Genomic DNA, 22,942 nt, shown 5'->3' on the forward strand with positions numbered 1-22,942 from the left:
TATGTGTTATGGCTCACAGTGCTGAGCTTAGACATTATGTCAAACGAGACCTTTCTCACATTGATAAACGATACTATCAAAAAGTTTGTAGTTCTCCTTATGCTACACACAAAATAAAACATTATATAAAAAAAATGTAAAATTTTAAATAACAATAAAACTGCTTTGCATTTGGCAATGCTGGGAATGAATTTAGGAGTCTCACAGCCTGAGGGAAGAAGCTGCTCTGTAGTCTGGTGGTGTGACAGCAGATACTTCTGTAACCCTTGCCAGACGGCAGCGGGGTGAATGGGCTTTGACAGGGGTGGGTACTCTCTTTTTATTGCTGCCCACAAAATACACAAAATAACATTAGTTTTTAGCAACGTACCTAAATTAATCAAATAATAAAGCATTTGTAGCTATTTGATCCGCATCATTAAAAAACCCCAAACAAAAGTAAGTTTTGATAAAAGCTGTAATGTTCCAGCTGGAAATGAAAACAGAACATTTTAACACTAGGAAAGTCCAATTCAGAACAGTATCCGGCCACATGGTGTGATGTTTCTTTAAAAACTGGAGGTTGTGTGTATAATGGGAGGAGGCCAGGATAAAGGTGAAGTTTGCCTTACAGTTAGTGTTTATAATTAAAGCAAATTAGATGACTATTGACTAAAAATGGACCATAATTGTTCATTGCCCATATTGCATTATTTAAATATCCAGATGACAATTAAGCTTGTTTGAAGTGTGAAAAAACTACTTTGAATGTGTTCAGAGCACAGCATGTGTAATCCAAATACTGAAATCATATTCGTTTACATCCCTAAGAAGCACCATCTGTGAAGATGCGACTCTAGTTCCTCAGTGGTTGAACAAATTAAATGTTTGGGGAAAGACCAGGGCGCCAAATATGAATCCATTTGGCAGGCTTTCATGGTTTTAATTGAATAGTATGTTATTTAATCGTATCATTGTTTTTCCAGGAAATCCACCTAATCTTCAGTCTATCTTGACTGTCAAACTAATCTATCAACATCACATGTATATCTCCTGCAGGAATTGATTATGTACTCAGGTTGCTTCTTTTTACCCCTTTTTTCTGCTCAGATGGTAAAGATGGAGCACATGTACATTCCACACAAGAGCAAAAAAGTAATCAAATAAACAATGTCCACAAATTCAGACGATTTATTCTTTATCAATGGAAACAAGGACATGCAAGTAGGTTATTGTTGGCTCTTGTTTGACGTACTGGAAGATGTTTGTCAGCTGTTTTTTTTTTATTTCTATATGTGCACATAACTCTATGATAAGTTTTGACTAATGCTGCTAAAATCTTGAGATTAAATCAAAAAATACCCCCAGCACTGAAAACAGAAGTCAATGCCTGCTGAGTTCCTGCAATGTTCCCAGAAGAGAATAAAGAACAAAAGGAAAAAGAATAAAATAAAGAAAGCAGTAGTTTTACTCTGACTCACTGACAGCAAAATAATCCTGAATTTTCTCTTTTTATTGTGTTTCATGGTCTTCAAGGGCAGAGGAAAATCTATGCTGATATCATACATAACAATACACACAACTCAGCTTGCAAAGTACAGTGACAACTATGAATCCACACTGCTCGGGAACAAAGGTAAAGGAAAACACACACACACAGCAGGATGCAGCATGGCACAGAGGAAATGTGAAGCCACTCAGGAGGAATGTCTGTGTACAATATACAACGTCAGGGTGGTTTTCAATCACAGCACAAGAATGACGAGTTGATCAGAAGGGTTCACATCCAAAACTCATCAGGGTACAGTCATGCTATCAGGCTTCAAAGATGGATCTGTGTCACTTGTTAGGACAATAAAGTCTCTGTCACATATTTTATCAAGTGTATTTTTGGAACAATATGAAGCTCTCTTCTTCAGTGGCACTAAACTACAATAGATGTGCTCACAGAAGCATTATATTGTACCTGTCTAAGCATTATATCATGAAAAAAAAATAGAACTGTTAGATATAATAATTTGGTTACATAAACATATTTATAATTTTTTTGAAAGACACAGTGACATGCTTCTGTTGTTCGTACCCACAGGTGGTTCCCACCATACAGAATGAACCTGGGTCACCATTTTCGGGGCTTTTATTTACAGCAGTGAGTAACATCCAGTTCCACACAAACTCTCACGGTCATTGTCCTCAGTTGGTGAACATTTTGCATGGACTGACTGTATTGGGGAGGTTTTCATCAGAAATCCTCGTCAGATTGCTATTTGCAGTGTAGGGATCAGCCTGCTCAGAAAGCCTGGACTCAACAAGGGAAACTGTGTCATGCATTAGAAAGTCAAAATGAAAAAGATAGTGTAAGGCACAGAAAACCTATAGGTATGGCATATGGCAGTAAAACATCAACATCAACAGTCACCTGCATTTAAATAAAAATCTTCAAAGGGTCTATTTGCAGTAAAATTAAAGAAATAGTTTGACACCTGTGATGGATACCACTCCCGCCAGCTGTGCAGAATTTGAACATCTAGCTTTCTTTTTTCCTTTTGTTACCCAACTATTTCTCTCATATGAACGAGTCGCGAGCAGAACTGTGAAAGTCTGAAGAGACTGAAAATGTGTGCAGTTATCCCTATAATTAAACGATATACAGGATTTTTACACCGCCTTCCAGTGCGGCCACTCTGAACTGATATAAACACTTTTGATTTCCAACGTGGTTGGATAACACTTCTTACAAACAGTTTCCTTTCAAGCATGAACCAGCCCTTATGCTACGCTAAGCTATCCAGCTGCTGGCCGTAGCATTACAATGAACGGAAAAATATGAAAGCGGTATCAATCTTTTCATCTTACTCTTTGCAAGAAAGCAAAGACACTTCCCAAAATCTCAAACTATTTCAGATATAGTTATACAGCAAACTATGGGTGTCAGGGGCGAGTGTGACTGCACAGATGAGGATGAGGATGCCTCAGCTCATTAGCAAGACATGATGAGGCTCTGTCATAAGCTCTGGCTCAGGGAAAATCTCAAAGCTAAACCTCAGTATCGATATACTGTGTGTGTTAAGGGATTGTTACCGTCAACTTGACACCCCCTCTCTTAACAGGAGTCAGGGACATGTCAAACTAACAGCAACGTGACGCTTTTAAGCCTCAACACAAACGGAAGGGTAAACACACACGCTTACTCACGGACATATACACACACATGCAGCACACTGGATTATGTTCATGGTATTGGTTGCATTATCAGCTGCGATCAATATATTCATGACTTTTCTCATTTGGAAATTCATGTCACAGTGAAGGCGAGAGTACACACACTTCGATTTACAGTCTACATTCAGAGATAATTTCAGTCGATTTCAGACCGGTGGCTGAAATGGTCAACTTGTCTCAGTGTAACAACTGATATGAGAAGTTCAATTCATGTGTGCGTGCCTGTGTGTGTGTGTGTGTGTGTGTGCCTGTGTGTGTGTGTGAGTGTGTGTGTGCGCACAAGTGAATGAGTGCAAGTGAAAGAGATAATGTGTTTTAGCCATGCTTACACATACTGTACATGGCACAGAATAATGATAACACAAGTGTGTGTATCAGAAGTAAATGTTTACTGGTAATATATACAATACTATACTCATTTTAAGTTCTCTTCAAACTCTATTTGTTAACTGTGATCATGTTATTTCATGTTTTGCGAACTGCATTGAAATGACAAATGACATTATGGAAACATGGGGTGTTAGATGCAGAAAAGAGAGGAAACGTTTAGCGTTTTGCTTGATTACAGAAAGAGAGTATATAAATGTGAGTACACTGTCAGTCAGGATAGATGAGGAAGCCAGAGAAGGTGCTGTATTTGTTGGTGTTGCCGCCGTGAACTTTGCCCCCGTCCAGCTGCACACACACTTCGTCCCCCACATCCAGATGCAGGATGACGCTGTTTGAGGCATAGTCGTAGTTCTGATCTGCATCTTGAGCAATTGCACTGGCCCTGACCTGGGGTAGAGACAAAGACAGAAAGATGTTGATGGGCTGCAAAGATGGGGGAAAAAACACCAGGAAATACCATTGAGAAAGTACATCATTGACGTCATGATGTGTGTTTTACAGAGTTTTGTGGTCTGTGTTGAAGCGGCTGATTGTCATTGTTTTCTGCTTTATTCTTTCTTGGGCATTTGGGGTTTTTCTTACAGATAGTGACACAATGAAGGAGAAAGAGGTATAACGGTATTATAAAGGTCCCAGCAAAATTTCTCACCCACGGTCTGTATCTTAACCCCTAAGCCACAGGGGTACCACAAATCTCGTGATGATAGTAACTACCTTTAAATCTGACCATTTTCACACCATATATGACAATCACTTGATGCCTGATGGCATGAAATACTTCTTCAATGGTACAAAGCTAGACAGGAAAATGCAACTCTCCTCTGACATTGTGTAATTGTTTTAGGCTTAGCAGATTTTTGAAGAGCAGTTTCAACTCAAACTGAACACCTGCCACTATCACTGCAGATTACTGACATATATATGGCACATTTTGTGTTTGAGATGCTGATAGTTTGGCATTAAACCATTTCACTTAATTCAACTAAAAAGAGTTGTTTTTTTATAATGACTCGGGATAACACAGCCTACATATTTAATTACACTGTAGCACCCCGAACTCCTGCTAATACATACAGTCGCTCTAACATACATACCATACAAACACAACAGAGGTATTTCATGGATGTTTCATGTAGATTCTACATTTTTTACTTCTATGTCAATGAAGTTCATTGAAGTAGATGTATGTATTTCTATTATTGTGTATTGAAGAAATTGAGTTATTGGCCCCATCAATGTGTCTCTACAAGCCTTTGCTCCCTCTATCATCTCTGCTCTTCTTTGAATTGCTGGTCTTCGTACGAAGTCCCAAAACCCAAATCATCACCTGCAATGGAGACATGTTCACCGCAGCCATCTACAGTAAATGTTTATGACCGTGTTGAGGAAACAGATACGGATATCTATGTGTTCAGCAAGTATTATGAAATCAAGTGATCTAATGCAACATATCAATGTTAGAATTGCAGATATTACCAGATTGATTAATCAGGATAGTCCTAATCAATTTTTATATGAGAGGCTGATGATTTTAACTTTTTATAACACAGTATCCCACCCACAACCAGTCTGTTCACTTTATCTGGATGTAACCAGTGCCATTTATTTTCCTGTTTCATTCTGCGATCTGTAATGTCATCAGTACAGATGCCTTCCTGTCCACTGGGTAGATAGATGAGATGTGCAGTGATCTTTGGCCTCAGACCTCCATCTGAGTGCACAACCTTTCTTAGCTACCATCAATTTTTCCAGAGGACTGTTATGCTCACACCTGATCCACCTGTTGCAGACACGAGTCTGTTAGGGATTGCAATGATGGCATCAGGGAGGACATCAGTTCATTTCTCAAGCAATTACAGCCAACACAATGAACATGCAGACGTAATGATATATGGACATTTGTTTTACTCCAGCTGAACAATTTCTCTTCGATATCATTAGCTATTAACAGTTTCTGGCAAATTGTGGCTATTATTTCACAGGTATTAAGCTTTGTAAAGCTGCATGAGTGTATATGTGCATCAAAGTGATATGGTGAACCTGTTATTAACCTATTTACACATCCAGCAGATATGTGTTTGTGTTTGTTTGTGCCCACCTGACAAATGTTAAGTCTATTGGTCATTCTCATTCATTTATCCTTTTTGCCCTGTTTTGCTCTCCACCAACTCATGAGAAAAATATTCACTTTTTGAACTGCTAAATGCTCCACTATATTCAGCTTTTCACCTATAATTACCACCTTTTTCACTACCAAAAACAATGCTGAAGAGAGCATTTAGATTGAACAAAAATTTAGTAATTTGATCAGTTGTTATTATAAAAATAGTGCTTGTAGCAGCTTTAAAGGTTCAGTGTGTAATATTTAGAAGGATCTATTTAAAGAATTGTAATATAATACACATAACTATGTTTTCAGTGGTGTATGAAGACCTTACATATTGAACCGTTATGTTTTTATTACCCTAGAATTAGCCATTACTATCTACATACAGCGCGAGTCCTCTTACATGGAAGTTGCCATGTTGCGCCGCCATGTTTCTACAGTAGCCCAAACGGACAAACTGCTCTACAGAGCCAACCCATTCTCACTCCCAGCTGGTTGGGTGGATGGATGCATATTTATTGTTGCTAACTTCACTGGGTGTTGTATATTTATTGTTGCAAATCGTTGGTAACTTGACCACGCAGCCCTAAACAACTCTAAAAGGTTACCCAGGGCGTTAAAAAGCAACACAAATAGGCCTTGACCAAGCATCAATGTGAGTGAGGAGTGAGAATGTGTTGACAGAGCATGTTTTGTCACAACTTTGAATACGTACAAAGAAGAGGAAGAAGTATTAGTAGAAGTAGTAGTCGTCTGGATTGTTAGTAGTATGAAGAGATGTGAAATTTGGACAAATTGATGCCCACACGTATTATTTAGCACAAGAGCAGACAGCGTGACAGCCATTGTAGCTTCTCCTGCGTGCTTGCAAAGGGAAGGGTGAGCGGTGGCTGAGCTGTTGGTTACAATTTGCAACGCTTACCACTAGATGCCACTAAAACTTACAAACTGAACCTTTAAATTAGAAGAAACTAAATTACATTCACATCGAGTGAGTCAGCGGCTCATATTAAGATAAATTCTAAATAGCACTTTAAAACAGGTTTTAATATTTTTAATATTCAAATCAAACTTTTTTAAAATGGTTGTTTACATATTAAATGCTAAGTATGGACAACATGCATAGGGAGGGACATTTGAACACCATAGCTCCAAAATGACCAAACAATGTAATCAACACCGCTATATGACCTATGACACAGTCACAACAAGAGCTTAACATCATCAGCTTCATAAAACTGTCTGCCATATTCAAAACCACACTTAAGATGCATTATCTGCTGTGAAGTCCACAGAACCTGGAGCCTGACACCATTTTGAAATGTGATATGGTCTGATCAGTCATTCTTCACTCTTTAATCTACATCTGGACAGGTTTATGTGAGGAGACAGGATGTCATCCACTCTGATTAAACATGATACTTGCTCTGTAATGATATGACATCATTACCTCAGATGATTTCTGTACATGTTTACATGGTAGTTAACACAAATATGATACCGAACTTACGATGCCCCATATTCAAAGATCATAATGCTCCCATGCATGTTGCTGCTATTAGTGAGGGGTTTCATGATGACCTGGTGTCAAACACCTGCGGCATCCCACACAGTTACCCATTTGGCGCAGGTCACGATTCAGCATTTCAAGGTGGGTAAAGAGCTGTTTTGATGGTGAGTAGGGCAGATTTATTAATTAGTCCAAGTTGTTTTTGCACCCAGTAAGCAAATCTGCTTATAATAAATTGCACTATCATTAGGTAAGTAACCAACTATTCAAGCAGACGATCCATTTAATAGCGGAAAATAAAGTACACAAGCCCATACATATTAATGAATGCAAATATACCCTCACTTCATCCTTGTCTCAGGCTCTGGGTCTGGGACTGACTAAGGATATGGTCCATCATCTACACCAGTCATCAAGCTTCCCTGACTCTCTTGTGATCACTAAGACAAATCAAATAAGACTAAACTACCCATTTCTCCTCTTCCTCCATCCAATAATGAGTTTTCTTTTTTTACCCATTTCATCAATCCAACTCAATATATTTCTCCATACAAGCATGTCTTCCATGTAGAGAAGGTGAAAATTTTTATTCCCCTCCTTAAGACAGAAAATAATCAATGCATTTCCTTTGTTTTAATTCAGCTCACATCACTCCATTAATTGTTGTCTCTCCCTTCACACCTCACGCCCCTTCCATCATCCCTCTCCCTTTGGCTGCCCCATCGCTATCTCTTCATTCTGGACCCATCTATCCTTCTTTTTGTGTCCTTACAATGAGATGCAGGTCACGCACACATTTTCTCTCCTCCACCATGGTGGTGTTGCCGAGAGCAGCGACTAAGTGTGTCCCTGTCCGGTCTAAATCGGATTGATTAACGGCTTGCTGCTGTGGCAGGTCTCCTGAGGACCCCCCTCCTCCCCAACATACACACGCACACACACACACACACACACACACACACACACGACCCCCTCTGCCTCCTTCCCCTCGCCGCCTTGCAGCACCCCTCACCCCTCCCTACCTCTAGATGCATCAGGGCAGGCTATACATGGCTGCAGGCTACAGTAATTGCTAGTCGGACAGCCAGGGCAGTTCCCCACCTAATAGGTCCAACTCCTCAATAACTCCATACAATCACAATAAATGGGAGCACAGGATAGGCTACAGTGGTCAAATGGGCCCATGAAATACTAGCAGGAGGTCAGGACAAGATCCAACACGTACACTCCACCCTACTCTCCCTCTCTACGTCTCGATAAGAGCAACTCTCTTTCCTGCTTGCTTTTTATGAATCTCAAGTGAACACCTGAGAAAAACCACACAGCACATGAGACATTTTGTTATTTTATACGGTGAGACTGCTTTGCTCTGAAGGGACTGAACTGCTCCCCTGAGGAGACCTAATAGGTTTAAGGAAAAATATAACAGTAAAGAGATTCTGACATCTTGTACATCCAACATCTGTCTACATGGCTGAACGGCAGGATTCCCTTGATGGTATTTTCAGCTGAGTTAGAGGCTGACAGGCTGCTGTATCTTGCTAGAATACAGTGTAATGTACAAAAGCTCCGTTGTGCGCTCCCAGAACATAGGGGAGTGCATAGCCGTGCGCACAGACATTTGCATTTGCCAGCACCAGCTTTAGAACAGCAACAGACAGTTCAGTTAAGCTCAACAATTAAAACTAGTTTACTTCTCTACATGTGTATGGACAACATTATAATAATCCCTCCTATTGAAACATGTGATCAAACTGCATGCAGCACATTACAAAAGGCTTCTGCAGCACCTGTACCCGGTACCTGTATTAAGGGTCATAACAAAAGCTGCCGCAGTGATATTCACACCACCTCATTGGAATGGCCTTTTAAACATGAACACCAGCTAATTATATTTGCCAGCCAAAAGGACACAATGTTATTTATGACTTTTTATGGCTGACTTCCTTATGAGACACGTAGGTTTACTAACTCAGACAGCGAAGATGCTGACATTTAATGTGTTATGTTTATGATTAATTCATTGTTGCATTCTCCTCCTGCATATACAGTAACCCAGTGGATAAGTTAGCTGTTTTACATTTTATGCACAGATTTTTAATAGTGTGACATTTAGAATATTATATGTCATAATCAATGAGTTTGTCATGAATTAATAGTCATCTGAGTTGTATTCAGTAAAACAAAAAAATATCAGAGATCTCTACAGGTTAAATTATTAATTGTTTATGATAAATATTTCTTGACTTCAAAGGAAACATTTAAATATGTATGCAGAGTATATTATTTGAGCATCGTAAAATGGATCATCAGCGGAGGAAAGTAACTAAGTACATTTGCTTTGAGCTATTGCAATTGAGTACAATTTAGTGGTACATACTGTACTACAGTGTTTTGATTATAAGGAAATATTGTCCTTTTTACTCCACTACATTTATCTAACAGCTGTTACAAATAATGTTTCAAATTAAGATTAAGAAATAAATCTAACTATTATCTTACTTTATACATACCTGCTTTTAAAATTTACTCTAAATATAACTCTATAATTAGTTCATAAATGGTCTTTCAAAGTGTGCTGATGTACAATTTTCAGTGAGGGATTTTTTGTTTTATTGGTATCTTCCTTTAGTTTAAGGATCTGAATACTTCCTCCACCACTGTGAAATGTATTGTAATTTTGTGGAGCTGGTGACATTGCAGAGCTTTGTGACTCTGAAACTAGCACAGATGAATCTGGAGCTTCAGCTGTCAGCAACAATCACTGTGAAACCTTGTTTCCTTAAAGTGGGCAGGAGGCGCTGGGGCTTTGGGAGTGAAAACAAGAGGGAAAGGCAAATCAGGATTATTGTCAACAGCGACGGAGATTGATAGCGACAAGGGAGTGAATTTCTGTCTGTTGGCCCAACGCTGTTCTGACTTGATCTGCTGCTGCTGGGGAGAAGGGAGCCCTGTGGGACAATAGAGAAGATTACACTGCCTCCACTTTTCATTAGAAGGGCAACATTAAATGGGGAGAGAGAGAGGGAGAAATGTAGGAGGGAGAAAGAAAGAGAGAGGAAATTGACAGCTTAGAAATAATTCACCGATAGTGCTAAATGCTCAATAAAATCTACATTTTCAGCTGTGTGCCACTGATTTGTGTGACATATTTAAGGGCTGGCATAATGTATTTCAAACTTATGTAGCCAAATCTCTTCATTGTTTTTGTGTACATCGACCCAGTATCAAAGTGTGTGTTCGTTATGATTATGTCTGAGCTTTTGTTTCAGATAAAAATGATGGCAGGAGGGCATGGGGTTAGGAGAAAAGAAGGATGCGTTGTGAAAAGGAGGGTGTGACAGCAGAAATTTGGATAAGGACACACAGACGGGTGAGCAGCTGCATCCACTTTTAACAGTCTAAGCACAGGATTTGGGAAAAGGAAGCCAAAGTTGAGAAGGACTTTGAGTGATGGGGAGGGAGCCTGTTGGATAACAAACTGATCAAGCATGCCTGCTTCAGAGGGAGGGTATAAATGAGGTTGGGGAGGTGGGCTGTCCGTGTGTTATTTTTTTCAGTTTTGTTTTGTTTCGCATGGTGCCTTGATCCTCTGGTAATAAAACTGACAGGATTCATTCACTGTGATGTACAGACCTCTCAGAGCGGAGCGAGGCGATAGAGATGGGGTCTCTTAAACTTACCTGAGGGACCTCTAACGGTGAACTGGGAGAGAGAAGAAGGGCAACTGAAATGGCCCTTTTTGTAAAAGCTGCTGTGTCCTCTCTGCCTCCACCCGTGTGTACCAGCCTGAGGTATCCTGTTTCTATTATGCAGGTCGACAAGTAACCCTTTTCTTGCACTGCAGACTCACACACTAATTGGCATACTAAATGTTAATGTTTTGCCATGACACTCAAGACCCAAGGTGTCAAGATGTTGATTAGAAAGTCTCTAATTGGCTCTAGACTGAAACCTTTGAGGGTAGAGGAGATGCCCTAATTGGATATAAATGGGTTCTGTAGATGGTCTACCTACAGAGCATCACCTAGAGCAAAGCCTTAGGTCTGAAGTTAAAATATACTATTCCTTTATGACATATTGTTTACCGTCTCGTATTAACTGTGTGTATTTTATGTGCACCTACATCTGTACTGACATAGAGAGTGAAGACACACAACATGCAGGAACACAAACAGCAGCACTCCTTCATCATATAAAACGCGTTCACCGGTCAGAAGTCGATGTCCCTCTAATTCTGATTTACCTAATCTTTAAATGCATTTTAATAATCCAATTTTACCATTGTTCATGTTAGGTCTCCCACTATCAAACACTGTGAAACACTGCTGTTTATGAAAGGGACAAAACCCTGTTTCCTTGATGAGGAGAAATAATGATATGATGGAGAGGTAAAAGTAAAGCACAACAAAGGCATGACAAAACACAGTAACAACCAGGCGAGTCGTTTTTAGTCGACAGGATTTAATGGCCTCAGCCATTATAACAGGAACATATAGTGAAGTAATGGCTGTGTGCATGAACATGTGCATAAATGTGTGTGTTCTCGAAGAGAAAAGACAAGAAGAGAAAGCAAGGGCAAGCAGCAGGGTGTATGAGAGCATTCTTTCTGCTTGCTCTACAAGATATTCTGCCTGAAAGGGTGGACTTTTATCCTTTATCACAAATTGTTGGCTCCGTTAGGCCATTGTGTCTGATGCTAAAGCAATGCATCACACAGAAAATTTGTCTTGATTATGAATTCTTCTGCTGACACACACAGTTGGGGAAAAAAACACATCTCCCAAAGTGCCAAAATAAAAGAAATTTGAAACTGTGCAGCATGAGGCCCATAATGACACCTTGTCTTACTTACTGTAATTAGCTGCTTCCACCTCTCACAGTGTGGGATGAGTATCATGTCATATTTAGGAACTGGGGAAAAAGCTTTGAAAGGTAAAAACTCAGTTTGGAAGGCTTGCATAATGTTTTGATTGGCTGAAAAAAAATCTCTGCAGCACTCTTTGCAGTGTTTCTCCAACACATTTTCAGAGTTTCAGATCTGTCACTGTTCTCCTGGTATATTAGTTTGTTTTGTCTTGTCTTGTAAATGGTGATCTGAAAAGTGGTGCACATATGTTGGGAAAAAACTTTTAAACTTGAGTTTTGAAAGGGCAAATCTTTATTTTGACATTTTTGTGGATGTCCATTTGCACTTGTATTGCAGACTGTTCCTTCCGAGTTGAGTTTACAAAACCCACTTTTCAGAGATCTTGCCCACACAGCTGCGTGTCTGCTAGTCATGTGATTCACAGACCAGTTAGCTCTGGTCTGAAATTTTGAAACAGACGGTCTGGGGGAAAAAAGCATTTGCTCTTAACTTATTGTTTGCTCTCTGCCGTAGCGTAGAGTCCAATCATATGTTGCATTCAGAAGAAAAGGATGGTCCTAATTTATCTTAACAAAGTTACTTTAACTTTAAATACCACATCCATTAGATTTCAACCTTTCAAAGCTTTTTTTTCCAGTTTCAAAATTCCCACATCACATGTACCTACTAAAGGCGAGCTGTTTCTGTCTTCTAATTGAGTCCAAGCCTGTCATCACCACAGCTTTTAAGTGGTATATTTAATTATCTAATTAGCTCATATTTCTTATAAGCTTTCATGTGAGTGAATAAATCTTGGGGTTCACTTAAAGGCGCATAAAAAAATAAAGGTGTGTGGAGTGTTTATGGGAATCACACTGAAAATTATAGCTATTAATTAGAGCCAGACTCCAGTCTCCTGCTCAGTCCAAACCCTTATTCATAACCTTGCAGGAAGTAATAATAAAAACCAACATATGGGCCTTTATCTGAACCTAAACATCTATTGTTTCAACCTGGACACCTTTAATGCTATAAAATACTTTTATCTCATTCATTCATTCATCTTTCCTTCCAACCTATAGACCTTACACGGTTAAGGCTGAGCTTCATGTCAAAACATTTTGTTGGGCTTTAATAAGGCACAGGTTTGTCCACCAGTCTCAAGCTCCAGAAGGTCAGATCCAATCTAATGCCACTGCTACATAATGAGGTTACTGTGTGTCAATAGCAGATGAGATGCTGAAACATTGTACTACCTCACTGATGTCATCAAAACTATAGTGTGTGTGTGTTAGTCTGTGTGTGTGTGGGGGGGGAGGGGGGGGGAGGGGGGGCAAGAACCAACTGACCAACCCATATTGGACCAGGTATAAATGTATAAATATTCATACTCCCACTCCATGCTCATCTCTGTAAAGGTCAAAGTACATATTGGTGGTGAATTATATATCCATTGAAAAGGTCATCTACCTCAACAACAATCTTTTGATGAGTTATGGGACACAAGGAGTGAAGAGGATCCCTCGCCTTGAGTGATCCAGCTCTGCAAACTTGTTGTAAAACTGCACATCAGCTGCACATTTAATTAGCCAACAGTTGAGACCACCAAATGACTCTCTCTGATTTGTTTCGTGTATGTCACATATGTACAGATACATAGCTTTATCCCCTCTTCTCGACTCCTCCCTTCACCAGAGGACAGAGGACGCTCTCATGTTGCCTTTTCTCTCCACCTCCTCCATCCATTCTCCTGTGAACATCCATCCATCTATCCATCCATCCATTCATCTATCTATCTCTTTGTCAGGCCACTTGTCTGTGTCATGCCTGTCTCTGCTGTGATCCCTCCTGAGGATGTGTTTTATTCTCAGCTCCCTTTTGACAAGACATTGATCAACACCATGCATATCAGTCTGACAATTGTTGTATACACACATGCACACAAACTCAAACATCCACCCATGCTGCGAACCACACTATAGACTGGCATAACAGGCTTAAAAGTAATAGGCTGACATTTTGGGAAATATGCGTTTGCTTTCAATGCTGCTCTCCAGCCTGAATGGTAAATATGTAGCTGGAGACAGGCCCTTGTTAGCTTAGCCTAGCATAATAGTTTGGCACATAACCTCCTCTTTACACTTTTACATACTTTTTGTACAAATCAAGCAAAAACAAAGATATGTTGATTAGCAGTCTTGGCCAGTAATGCAAAAAGTGTGTTACATGCATGTAATTTCTTTTTTTCAGTAACGTGTAGTGTAAAGTATATTAGAAATTCAGTAGTTAAATGAGAAGGCGGTTAGTCATCACCAAAAGACAGGAGAGAAATGCGCTTCACGGTAACTCGTCTTCTTAGCTGGTTTGCTGACATTAACCACTGCTAAGACATATTCAAAAATGAGAGCGAGATGTGTGTGGTATGATATGTGGCGCTGTGCTAACTAACAAAAGTAATGCAATGAGTAATGTAACTAAGTATGGACGTCCTAATCTACAGAATCCCTAAGCGGCCATCGATTCATATCTTTACTTTACTCCGTTTTCCGTCATAATGGGATAATTATCTCGTGATCTCGAGATAACGACTGTTGTTTTCTTGTGATCTCGAGATAACTAAACAGTAGTTTAACACAGGGGTTGGCAAGAACGTTTCTTAATGGTAATTTAAAGGAGTTTTCAGTGTCCCTAATTAGCTCAGTTGGTAAAGCACAGTGTTTGATCCTTATGGAAGACAATTTTTAAAAAAATCTTTTTCATATTCATCTCCAACAAAGTTGGTATGAAGATGACTGATTCACATGCTTATAATAAAGTACGTGCTGGAGTGTGTGCATCCTGGCGATTGGTCCACATTCATCAACCTATGGACTTTTCATTTCCCCATCATTCCCAGGCAGAGGAAATTCATCGCTTCTCATTCAGGGGAATCCATTTAACTACACATTTCCTGACGGCTATTTCAGACAACAAATGTTGTTTTCCTGTGATAATAGGATAATTTTCTCGTGATCTCGAGATAACAAAACAGTAGTTTAACACAGGGTTCGGCAGGAGCGTTTCTTAATGGTTATTTCAGTAAGGTTTTTAGTGTCACTGGTTAGCTCAATTGGTGGAGTACAGGATTCATAGCTAAATGGTTGCGTGTTTGATCCTAGCAGAAGATTGATTTTTTTTCCTTTTTTATCGTTTTTGTAATCCTCTTCAACAAAGTTCTTATGAAGAGACTGTTTCACTTGCTCACAATAAATCAGGTTAGGGCTTCCGTAACTAAGTACTTAGTTAAGTAACGTAATTACTATATTAATGACTAATTGCTTACATTTCTCAAGTAACTTGTCCAGCATTGTTCATTAGAGCTTGGTGGATTTTGTAACATTTGGTCAGAGCCAGGCTAGCTGTTTCCCCCATTTCAAGGCTTTATGCTAAGCTGCACTAACTGGCTCCTGCTACATATTCTACTGTACAGGCATGAGAGTGGTATCAGTCTCCTCATCTAACAAGAGAATGAAAAAGCATTTTTCCTGAATGCCAAACTACTCCTTCAGTGCATGTTATCACTTATCTGAATCTCAGAGGAAGATTGTCATCTCATAATGGACTAAATCAAGTCTACATGAACAAAATACCTATTCAGAAAGATTGTTGCAGTAATAACAAGAGTAATGTGCTATTGAATGCCTTTATGAGTCTCTAAAATGACAAACTTTTTCAGTGTTATCCTCAAGGTTTATCTCAATGACCTATCTGGTTCAGTCTGCTACAGGAGCACTTGTCTATTCACAGAACAAAACAGCAGGTGAATGAAAGTGTGAGGGCAAGATCAGCACTGAATTGGGTTAAATAATTTAGTTGCTGGAAAAGATAATTAATGGGGAAGGAGTCAATAGCCAATGTGGACGATTAACGTGTGTGTGTGTATGTGTGTAAAGGAGGGGCACAGGTGGAGGGGAGAAGATCTCATCTAAAGGCTATGAAAGATTTAACAGCAGGAGAAGACAGGAATGACAATGTCTGTGAAGGCACGCAACAAACCAAGTCCCCCAATTATATCTGGCATTTAACTGTCTGTCCTCTTAACTCTGCACTTTGTGCACATTCTGTCAAATCTATGAAAAAGAGAATAAGTACTTTTATGGACTTGATCAGTCATAAAAAAAGATCTAGTATAGTATAAGTATAAGTATATAAAACCAAAGCAGTATGACATGTATTTAATCTAACATCATTAGCTTTGATGGGAGTTTGCAGAATATCTCAAAAATGTATAAATAAAGGAACAAGTGATTTGATTTTGGTGTAGCTACAATAATTCTAAAAGAAATTTATAACATTGTATTGTGAACATTATCCCATTTTTCTCTATCGCACTTATTTTCAGTTGAAAAATCTGGCATGTTGTACGGAATTTTATGCGCTTCCAGATGCAGATTAAACATTTTTTGGTGGTTTGTGCAGCCTTGGTAGAGGCCTGCTTTCATTTTTCAGGCCGAAATGCCAGACGTTATCTGTTTCCAGCTTCTCAAATATATTTGCTATCAGTCTCTGAATTGTGTCATTGTGTGGACTGTTGATCAGACAAAACAAGCAATAAGAACATGGTGATGGGCTGTGTTTTTTTATATGCGACAGACTCAAAGATTAATTGAGAAGGAATAAAACTGTATAATAATAGCTATAATTTTATAATCTCCAACTGGATCCAGATTTGTACAAAATACCACTGTGATGTACCAGTTATGTTTCAAACAAGTAGGTAAAATGTAAATAAAATAAAAAATATATATATATACATATTTCTTGGCCTATGCCCTAATTTTCACCAAAATGTACTGAAATCTGGTGACAGTTTTTAAAAAAAATATATCCTGCTAACTAACAAACAAATGGGACCAGGGGTAAAGCTTCAGTCAACCACAGCAACCAACTCAGGGTTGATTCCCAGGAGCGGAATATGATGTCGTTGTGGGAGACATCTTATAGCGCATTGCGATTAACGGTGGGTAAGCCAACAAGACCAGCTGCGTTTCATTGTTGCTGTAGTGCTCCTACTGATTGGCGAGAGTGCAGCGTTAACCTCCTACTGTGTAGCTCATGTGTGTAAATTCATGACAACCACTCAACGCCATGTGTCTGGCTGCAGCTTTCTGTGCAGCAACACCAAGAGCAAGTGTTAAGGACCGCAGGAAAACAGGCAATTTAAAATTTTAAGAAAAACCAAAAATAACTCAAAAATAATAATAATAATAGTGTCAATAGTCTCAACAGTGTTCTCATAATGAGGAACAACCAGCATGTTTCACGTAGGATTAGTCTTACTGGCCCATATCCTGTATTTTAAGTTGAAGATTCATTAAAGCATATCCGTGAACAGCAGCCCAGCAGGGTGATGGTCTGCTCAGTAGCATATTGCTGTCAGTTCATGTAGCGTGTAAATTATTTGTGGGGAAACTACTGTTTGTACCATCAAACACTTGTAACAATGCAAAGCGATTTTTCTACTTCTCTTGTAATCCCCAGGACGTCACTCTTCTGTTCTGCAGCACACATGTCAGAATCAGGGCTCCTCAACAGAGTGAGGGCTTAGTACTTCAAGCTTGTCACGGATCTCCAGATGGAAGCATTCAAGGCTTTTTCCAGGCATTTTCACTTGTTTATTTATTCGAGTTAAAGTCAGAGTTCCTCAGAGGACAGTAGCCAGCTGTTGCATTTTGGCTTTGTTCCACTGAGACATGGAGGATTGTTATCCTCTTGATAACTTGGCTGTCACTCTCTCTGTCTCTCTCTCCCTTTGTCTGCACGTTGTACAATTAATTACAGTTTTCGTTTTCCATGCCGTAATGCAGTACTTAGTCTCACCTACCACCTATCTACTTTTATCTTGCCTTTATTTCTTCTTCTTTGTCCTCTAAAGTAAATCAACAACTTAAAAAAACATTAAACAGAGAGTGTATAGTTGTTCTCCTCTTTTGTGGAACTTTGCTTTAGACTTTTCTTTGTTTTAAACTTCATCACACTGCTCTCAACGCTCTATTGTCAAGAAACACAAGAAAGTGGCAGTCAAACTATTACACAACACCAGAAACACCTGTGCATTACAATGCAGCAGCCCTGCAATTATGCTCCTAATGATCAGATTTTGTTGACCCTGTGTCAGAGAGGTGCTGCTTATGACTTTTTTCAGGATGTCCATTAATTTAGACATGGTCTTACCAAGAAAAGCAACAGCATCACTCGTTTCAGCAAATGTCAAAATGCAACATATCACTTATATATAAACACATAAGTGACAAAGCCCTCTAGCATCTGTAGGAGTTTTCTTGTCTGTCAGGAGAAAAAGGTTGAAGTTGTGTGACAATGTTTTAGAACCACAAAGTCCACAGAGGGAGGAGGTCGAGGTGGATGGATGGCTCAACGCTGGATTTTGACCTGACAAGCTGTTTGCTTCCGGTTAACTATCGATGTAACATAAAGTTATGTTCGTTTCTAATCATGACATGATCTTGGTTACATGACCTTGTAACCATGACAACGAAGGTTCCTGGACCTAAATGATCAGTATTTTAAACCAAATTAGGATCCTACCGCTGTCGTTTTTGTGCCTAAAGCTAACCAGACCTTGTGGTCTCTTATTCTTTTCAATTTTTGTGTTTAGTAACCATTTTTGATTTTCAGTTTAGAAAACATTTATTTGTGTCATTCTGGAGGGCAGCTGCAACTGTTGTTTAATTTGAATGGTTCGTTTATGTTTCACATGTTCTTGTTGTCGTGTCCACTGCTGTTGCTGGCCCAGTTGGTTAATATTTGCAGACGGAGAGTTGGTTTCAAAAGGCTGAACTTTCAGATCACAATATCATAGGGACACTTCATATTCATAGACACACTCACCTGTCCGTTCTTCTTCAGGTCAGCCCACATGCTTGTCCCATCACCTCCTCTCATCAGGACATGGTATGTGAAGTAGTAGATGCCAGGTAGAGGGCAGGTGAACTTGCCGGTACTCGGCTCATAGTAGTTCCCTACGTTGGTCACCACGTCATCAAATTTCAGTATTTCACTCCCTTCGTGTTGTTTCCGGAGGCCTGCGTAGAAGGCGATTTTGGGACTGTAGAAGGATGGGCCGTAGCCACCGGGTCCTGGCCCTGGTGGACCAGGTGGGCCGGGCTTGCCGGGCTCTCCGGGGGGCCCTTTAGGACCTGGAGGACCAGGAAGTCCAGGGGTCCCTCTGAACCCCTGTTTGCCCCTGCGGCTTGGGAAGTCAGGGGGCTGAGGGGAGACAGCTGTCAGCTCTCCCTGTGGGGGGGTGAAAGTGTCACACACCATCTTGCAGCTCCCAAGCATCTCGTAATGCGTGCCTCCTCCTCCGGACCCTCCCCCCTTGGTGGTGTGGACCAATAGGGGAATGGCCACTAGAAGGACCAGGACCATGGCCACGCCGACTCCAGCCCCGATGACACGTTTCTTGCGACTGAGCCGGGAGGCAGCCAGCGTGAGGAAGTCCTCCTCCCCCTTAGCTGGAATGGTTGTGCCAGCCAGGCTGAACTCTGGGTAGAAAGTAACTAGTGGATCGAGAAGGTGGAGGAGGAAAATATGTAATTGTGTGGGTCAGAGAAAAAAAACAGAGGGCTATTCTAGGAGCGGGGCCGGCAAGTCTCACACAGAAAAAAATCAGAAGTCGGAGGGAGAATGACCATCTCTTGGTGCTCAGTACATTTGTTTTGTATCCTTCAATTTGTAAGTCAGTCTAAACATAATAAATCATTTTGCAAGCCAAAAATAACAAATATTTTATGTGTCCATGTCAGAAATTAGCATCACCCTTGAGATTTTGGGACACTGCTTTTTAATTTTTTTTATCCAACTCTGTGGTTGTGGAGGCTCCAGTGAAAAGCTTTCAGTTGCTCAGGCAGAGAGCTGTCAGGTAGGGTCTACAGTATTCCCACTGGAGTTCATCTCACCCACCACATACGGGGAAGGGCGCTTCACTTGTCTGTCCAGGAATACGAAAGAGAAGAATGAGGAAACTACAAAATCTCTGCTCCTTTCTTCCTTCCTACCCGTGTGTGTTTTGTTGATGGGCTCACGCCTCTGGCTATATGTTGTTTTTGGAGCCTGGGTTAGATTTATATCAGCAGTCTACTCCTCCATTCAAAGTGCAGATTTTTTACAGGTCATAAAAAGGCTAATTCTGAGGAAAAGGCGGGCCAAATTGGATTGAACGTGGAAACTCTTGTTTTACACGTAGCTTGGATGAGGATTTTATCACAGCATCATAGAAAATTAATGAATCTCTTGTAATCTAGAAGGAAAAGAAGACACACACGCATGCACGCACACACACACGCGCGCACACACACACACACACACACACACACACACACACTCAATAAGCAAAACCAAATCACATTGCAATAACACATATTAACTTTTATTTTTATACATCACATAAAGCACTTCATTTTGTAATTACTGATTATTTAAATTTGTATTCAGATTTTTAAAATACTGAAAACATGAGATAGGCTACAGAGAGATTATTCATACTGCCTTACTGTAGCCTAAGTCTATTTAAACAACTTTGTCACTGATAAAAGTAAAGACATGGGAAACCTCAGGATCATATCAATCAAACGAACTGGGTTCACAGTTACATGTTGATATTATTACAGGCCTACATTCATTGTGGTCTACAAATTCAGTCAGTTTCTTTTAACAGGAAACACCGAATTTTAATACGAATAAATTCACTTTTAATTAAAATTGTGACAGAAGTGACTCGTAAGGATTTAATCAGAGCAAGAGAAAATAATGATTTAACCAGAAACTTTTGAGGAACTAAAAAAACAGATCAGCTTACCTGTTTTGTTTTTGTTCCCCTTTCCTTTTCGCTTTTCTCCCCGGATCTCAGTGTTTTTTCATGCTACGTATTCAGATGGAAACACCGCAGGAAAACTGGTCTAGGACCGGCGTGAAATCCATCAAAGACTGAGACGCATCGTGTGAAGTTGCACTGTGTTGCAAACTCAAACTCACACTAATATTTAAACTTGCAGCATCTCATCCAGTACTCCTGCATGGTGTCAGGATCGCACCGTCCAAAATGCTCAAGGCAGCGCTCACAGGCAGTCCGAGCAGACACGGAGGGAATAAAAAAGGGGGGGATATTAACGTAATTCAAAGTCGCTGCGCTTCTTCCAATAAAATTAAATATGCTTACTTTTACAGACTTTCGCCTTGCAGAAATCCAGCTGCAGAGCGACTTTATTTTTAGAGCAACAGTTCACTCACTTGTTGTATTTTCCGTCCTGCTTCTCTCCTCAGCATCTGCCTACTACTGCTCCCCCGCCCTCCCTCCTGTAACACACACACACACACACACACACACACACACACACTTAAATTCAACGTCCCATCCTGCATGTGACCTTTTCACGAATCTAATGACTACATCTGTTTAATAGTTTAATCAAAGGTTGTCCTTCTACGTTCAAATATTGAAGATTTATTTGCACCACAACCAAAAAAATGATATGACAATATTTGTAGTGTGTGTGCTGTGATTCTTTTGGTGGATATACAGCTTCCTTATTTGACATAAGTCTCTATTACTGTAACATATAGGCCTATATCATTTCAAGTTGATATTTTTTATACTTTGCTTGTAGGTCTAAATGCTGGGATTGCCTCAGCCATTCTTCATGAGGTCCACGCTCCAGACAGCAGATCACGCAATGTAGATCTGTGTTATATCCTTGCTTGGCCAAATAAAGACTTCCAAGTAAGATGTAGCTACTTGCGGAGCTGTGTTTGGGAGAACAGCAGGTGCAAGGTGTGAAGAGACTGAAGTGTGAGAACAAAGCATGGGCTATGTGAGACTGACACACATCAGGCAGGATGGTGAAAAGGATGAAGTGAAAGGAGGAGAGTAGTGTTCTCAGGGTTGTTGTCAATGTCTGAGTTTCTGTAGCTTTCAGACCTCATTAGAGATGAAAGATGTATTGATGCTGACACCCCCACCACCCCATCCTCCTCCATCTCCTCCTGGTCTCTTTCTTTTCCTTTCTCTCTCCCTGAGTTTACATTTATAGCATTCATAAATAATTAATTGTCAAACTGTTTTTATGTCATTAATTTTAGGAATGCCAATAGAGTTCCTCTGAATGATGTGATTTTCTTTTCTGTCACACCATACTGTAGTTGCATCAGAAACACACACTTGACATGAGAAACCCATCTGTCCTGAAATCCAGCATGGCTACCATTGTTAACCTGTTTGACCCTAGCCCGTGGTTTGCTTACATGTTAGAAATGTTGGTCTGGCGGGGGGCATTTACACAAGGAACAGGCGAGTAAAGCATTTAGGCAGCCCCCCAGTCCTCCAAGGCACAAGTGTACTGTCAGCTCTGCTCCTTATTTATTCATCTCCCAACTTTACTGAGCAGGAGAGTGTAGCAGATATTGAATATGGATCAATAGATCACTCCCCAGAATGCACACTGTCAGCCGACTGAGCCCTCAGGCAGATGCCAAGCCTCTAGTCACATTTGCATTTGGAGATAGAAAATAACTACTGCTTGTCAGGAAGTGGGAAACTGTGTGGTCTCTACATTTTTACAAAATTGGCAAATCAGAAGAATAGAGTCTAAAGAATTGTTGCGTTTGTGAATAAATGTGTTTTCACTGTATACTCGGTCTCTGCTCACATCCACTTTCAAAGTGTACATGCCTGGCCCTGCTTTTTTATGTGCCTTTATGGCCTGAGTGTGAGTGCCTACATGCATACATATGTGCACACATGCACATATAATTTACATGTGGGCTGTGACACACTGGTGACACACTCTGAGGCTCCCCTGCATTTAAATTATTATCGCCAGGAAGGGAG

At 40.1% G+C, this 22,942-nt stretch overlaps 1 protein-coding gene across 2 annotated transcripts; it reads right to left on the minus strand.

Annotated features, from left to right (window-relative positions):
- Nucleotides 1-1,156: 1,156 nt before the first annotated feature.
- Nucleotides 1,157-21,360, minus strand: c1ql4b (complement component 1, q subcomponent-like 4b). Of its 2 annotated transcripts, none has more exons than XM_046029223.1 (3): nt 20,915-21,360; nt 18,946-19,616; nt 1,157-3,978 (listed from the first exon to the last, which is right to left on the minus strand). In XM_046029223.1, exons 2-3 carry the CDS (start codon nt 19,483-19,485, stop codon nt 3,799-3,801), a joined length of 720 nt encoding a protein of 239 aa, XP_045885179.1. In that variant the 5' UTR covers nt 19,486-19,616; nt 20,915-21,360; the 3' UTR covers nt 1,157-3,798. The 2 variants fall into 2 exon arrangements, with proteins under 2 accessions (XP_045885179.1, XP_045885178.1); XM_046029222.1 differs by having other exon boundaries at nt 18,946-20,356.
- Between the last annotated feature and the right edge of the window lie 1,582 nt (nt 21,361-22,942).

Source organism: Micropterus dolomieu, linkage group LG18, assembly GCF_021292245.1.
Source record: "Micropterus dolomieu isolate WLL.071019.BEF.003 ecotype Adirondacks linkage group LG18, ASM2129224v1, whole genome shotgun sequence".
NCBI lineage: Eukaryota > Metazoa > Chordata > Actinopteri > Centrarchiformes > Centrarchidae > Micropterus > Micropterus dolomieu.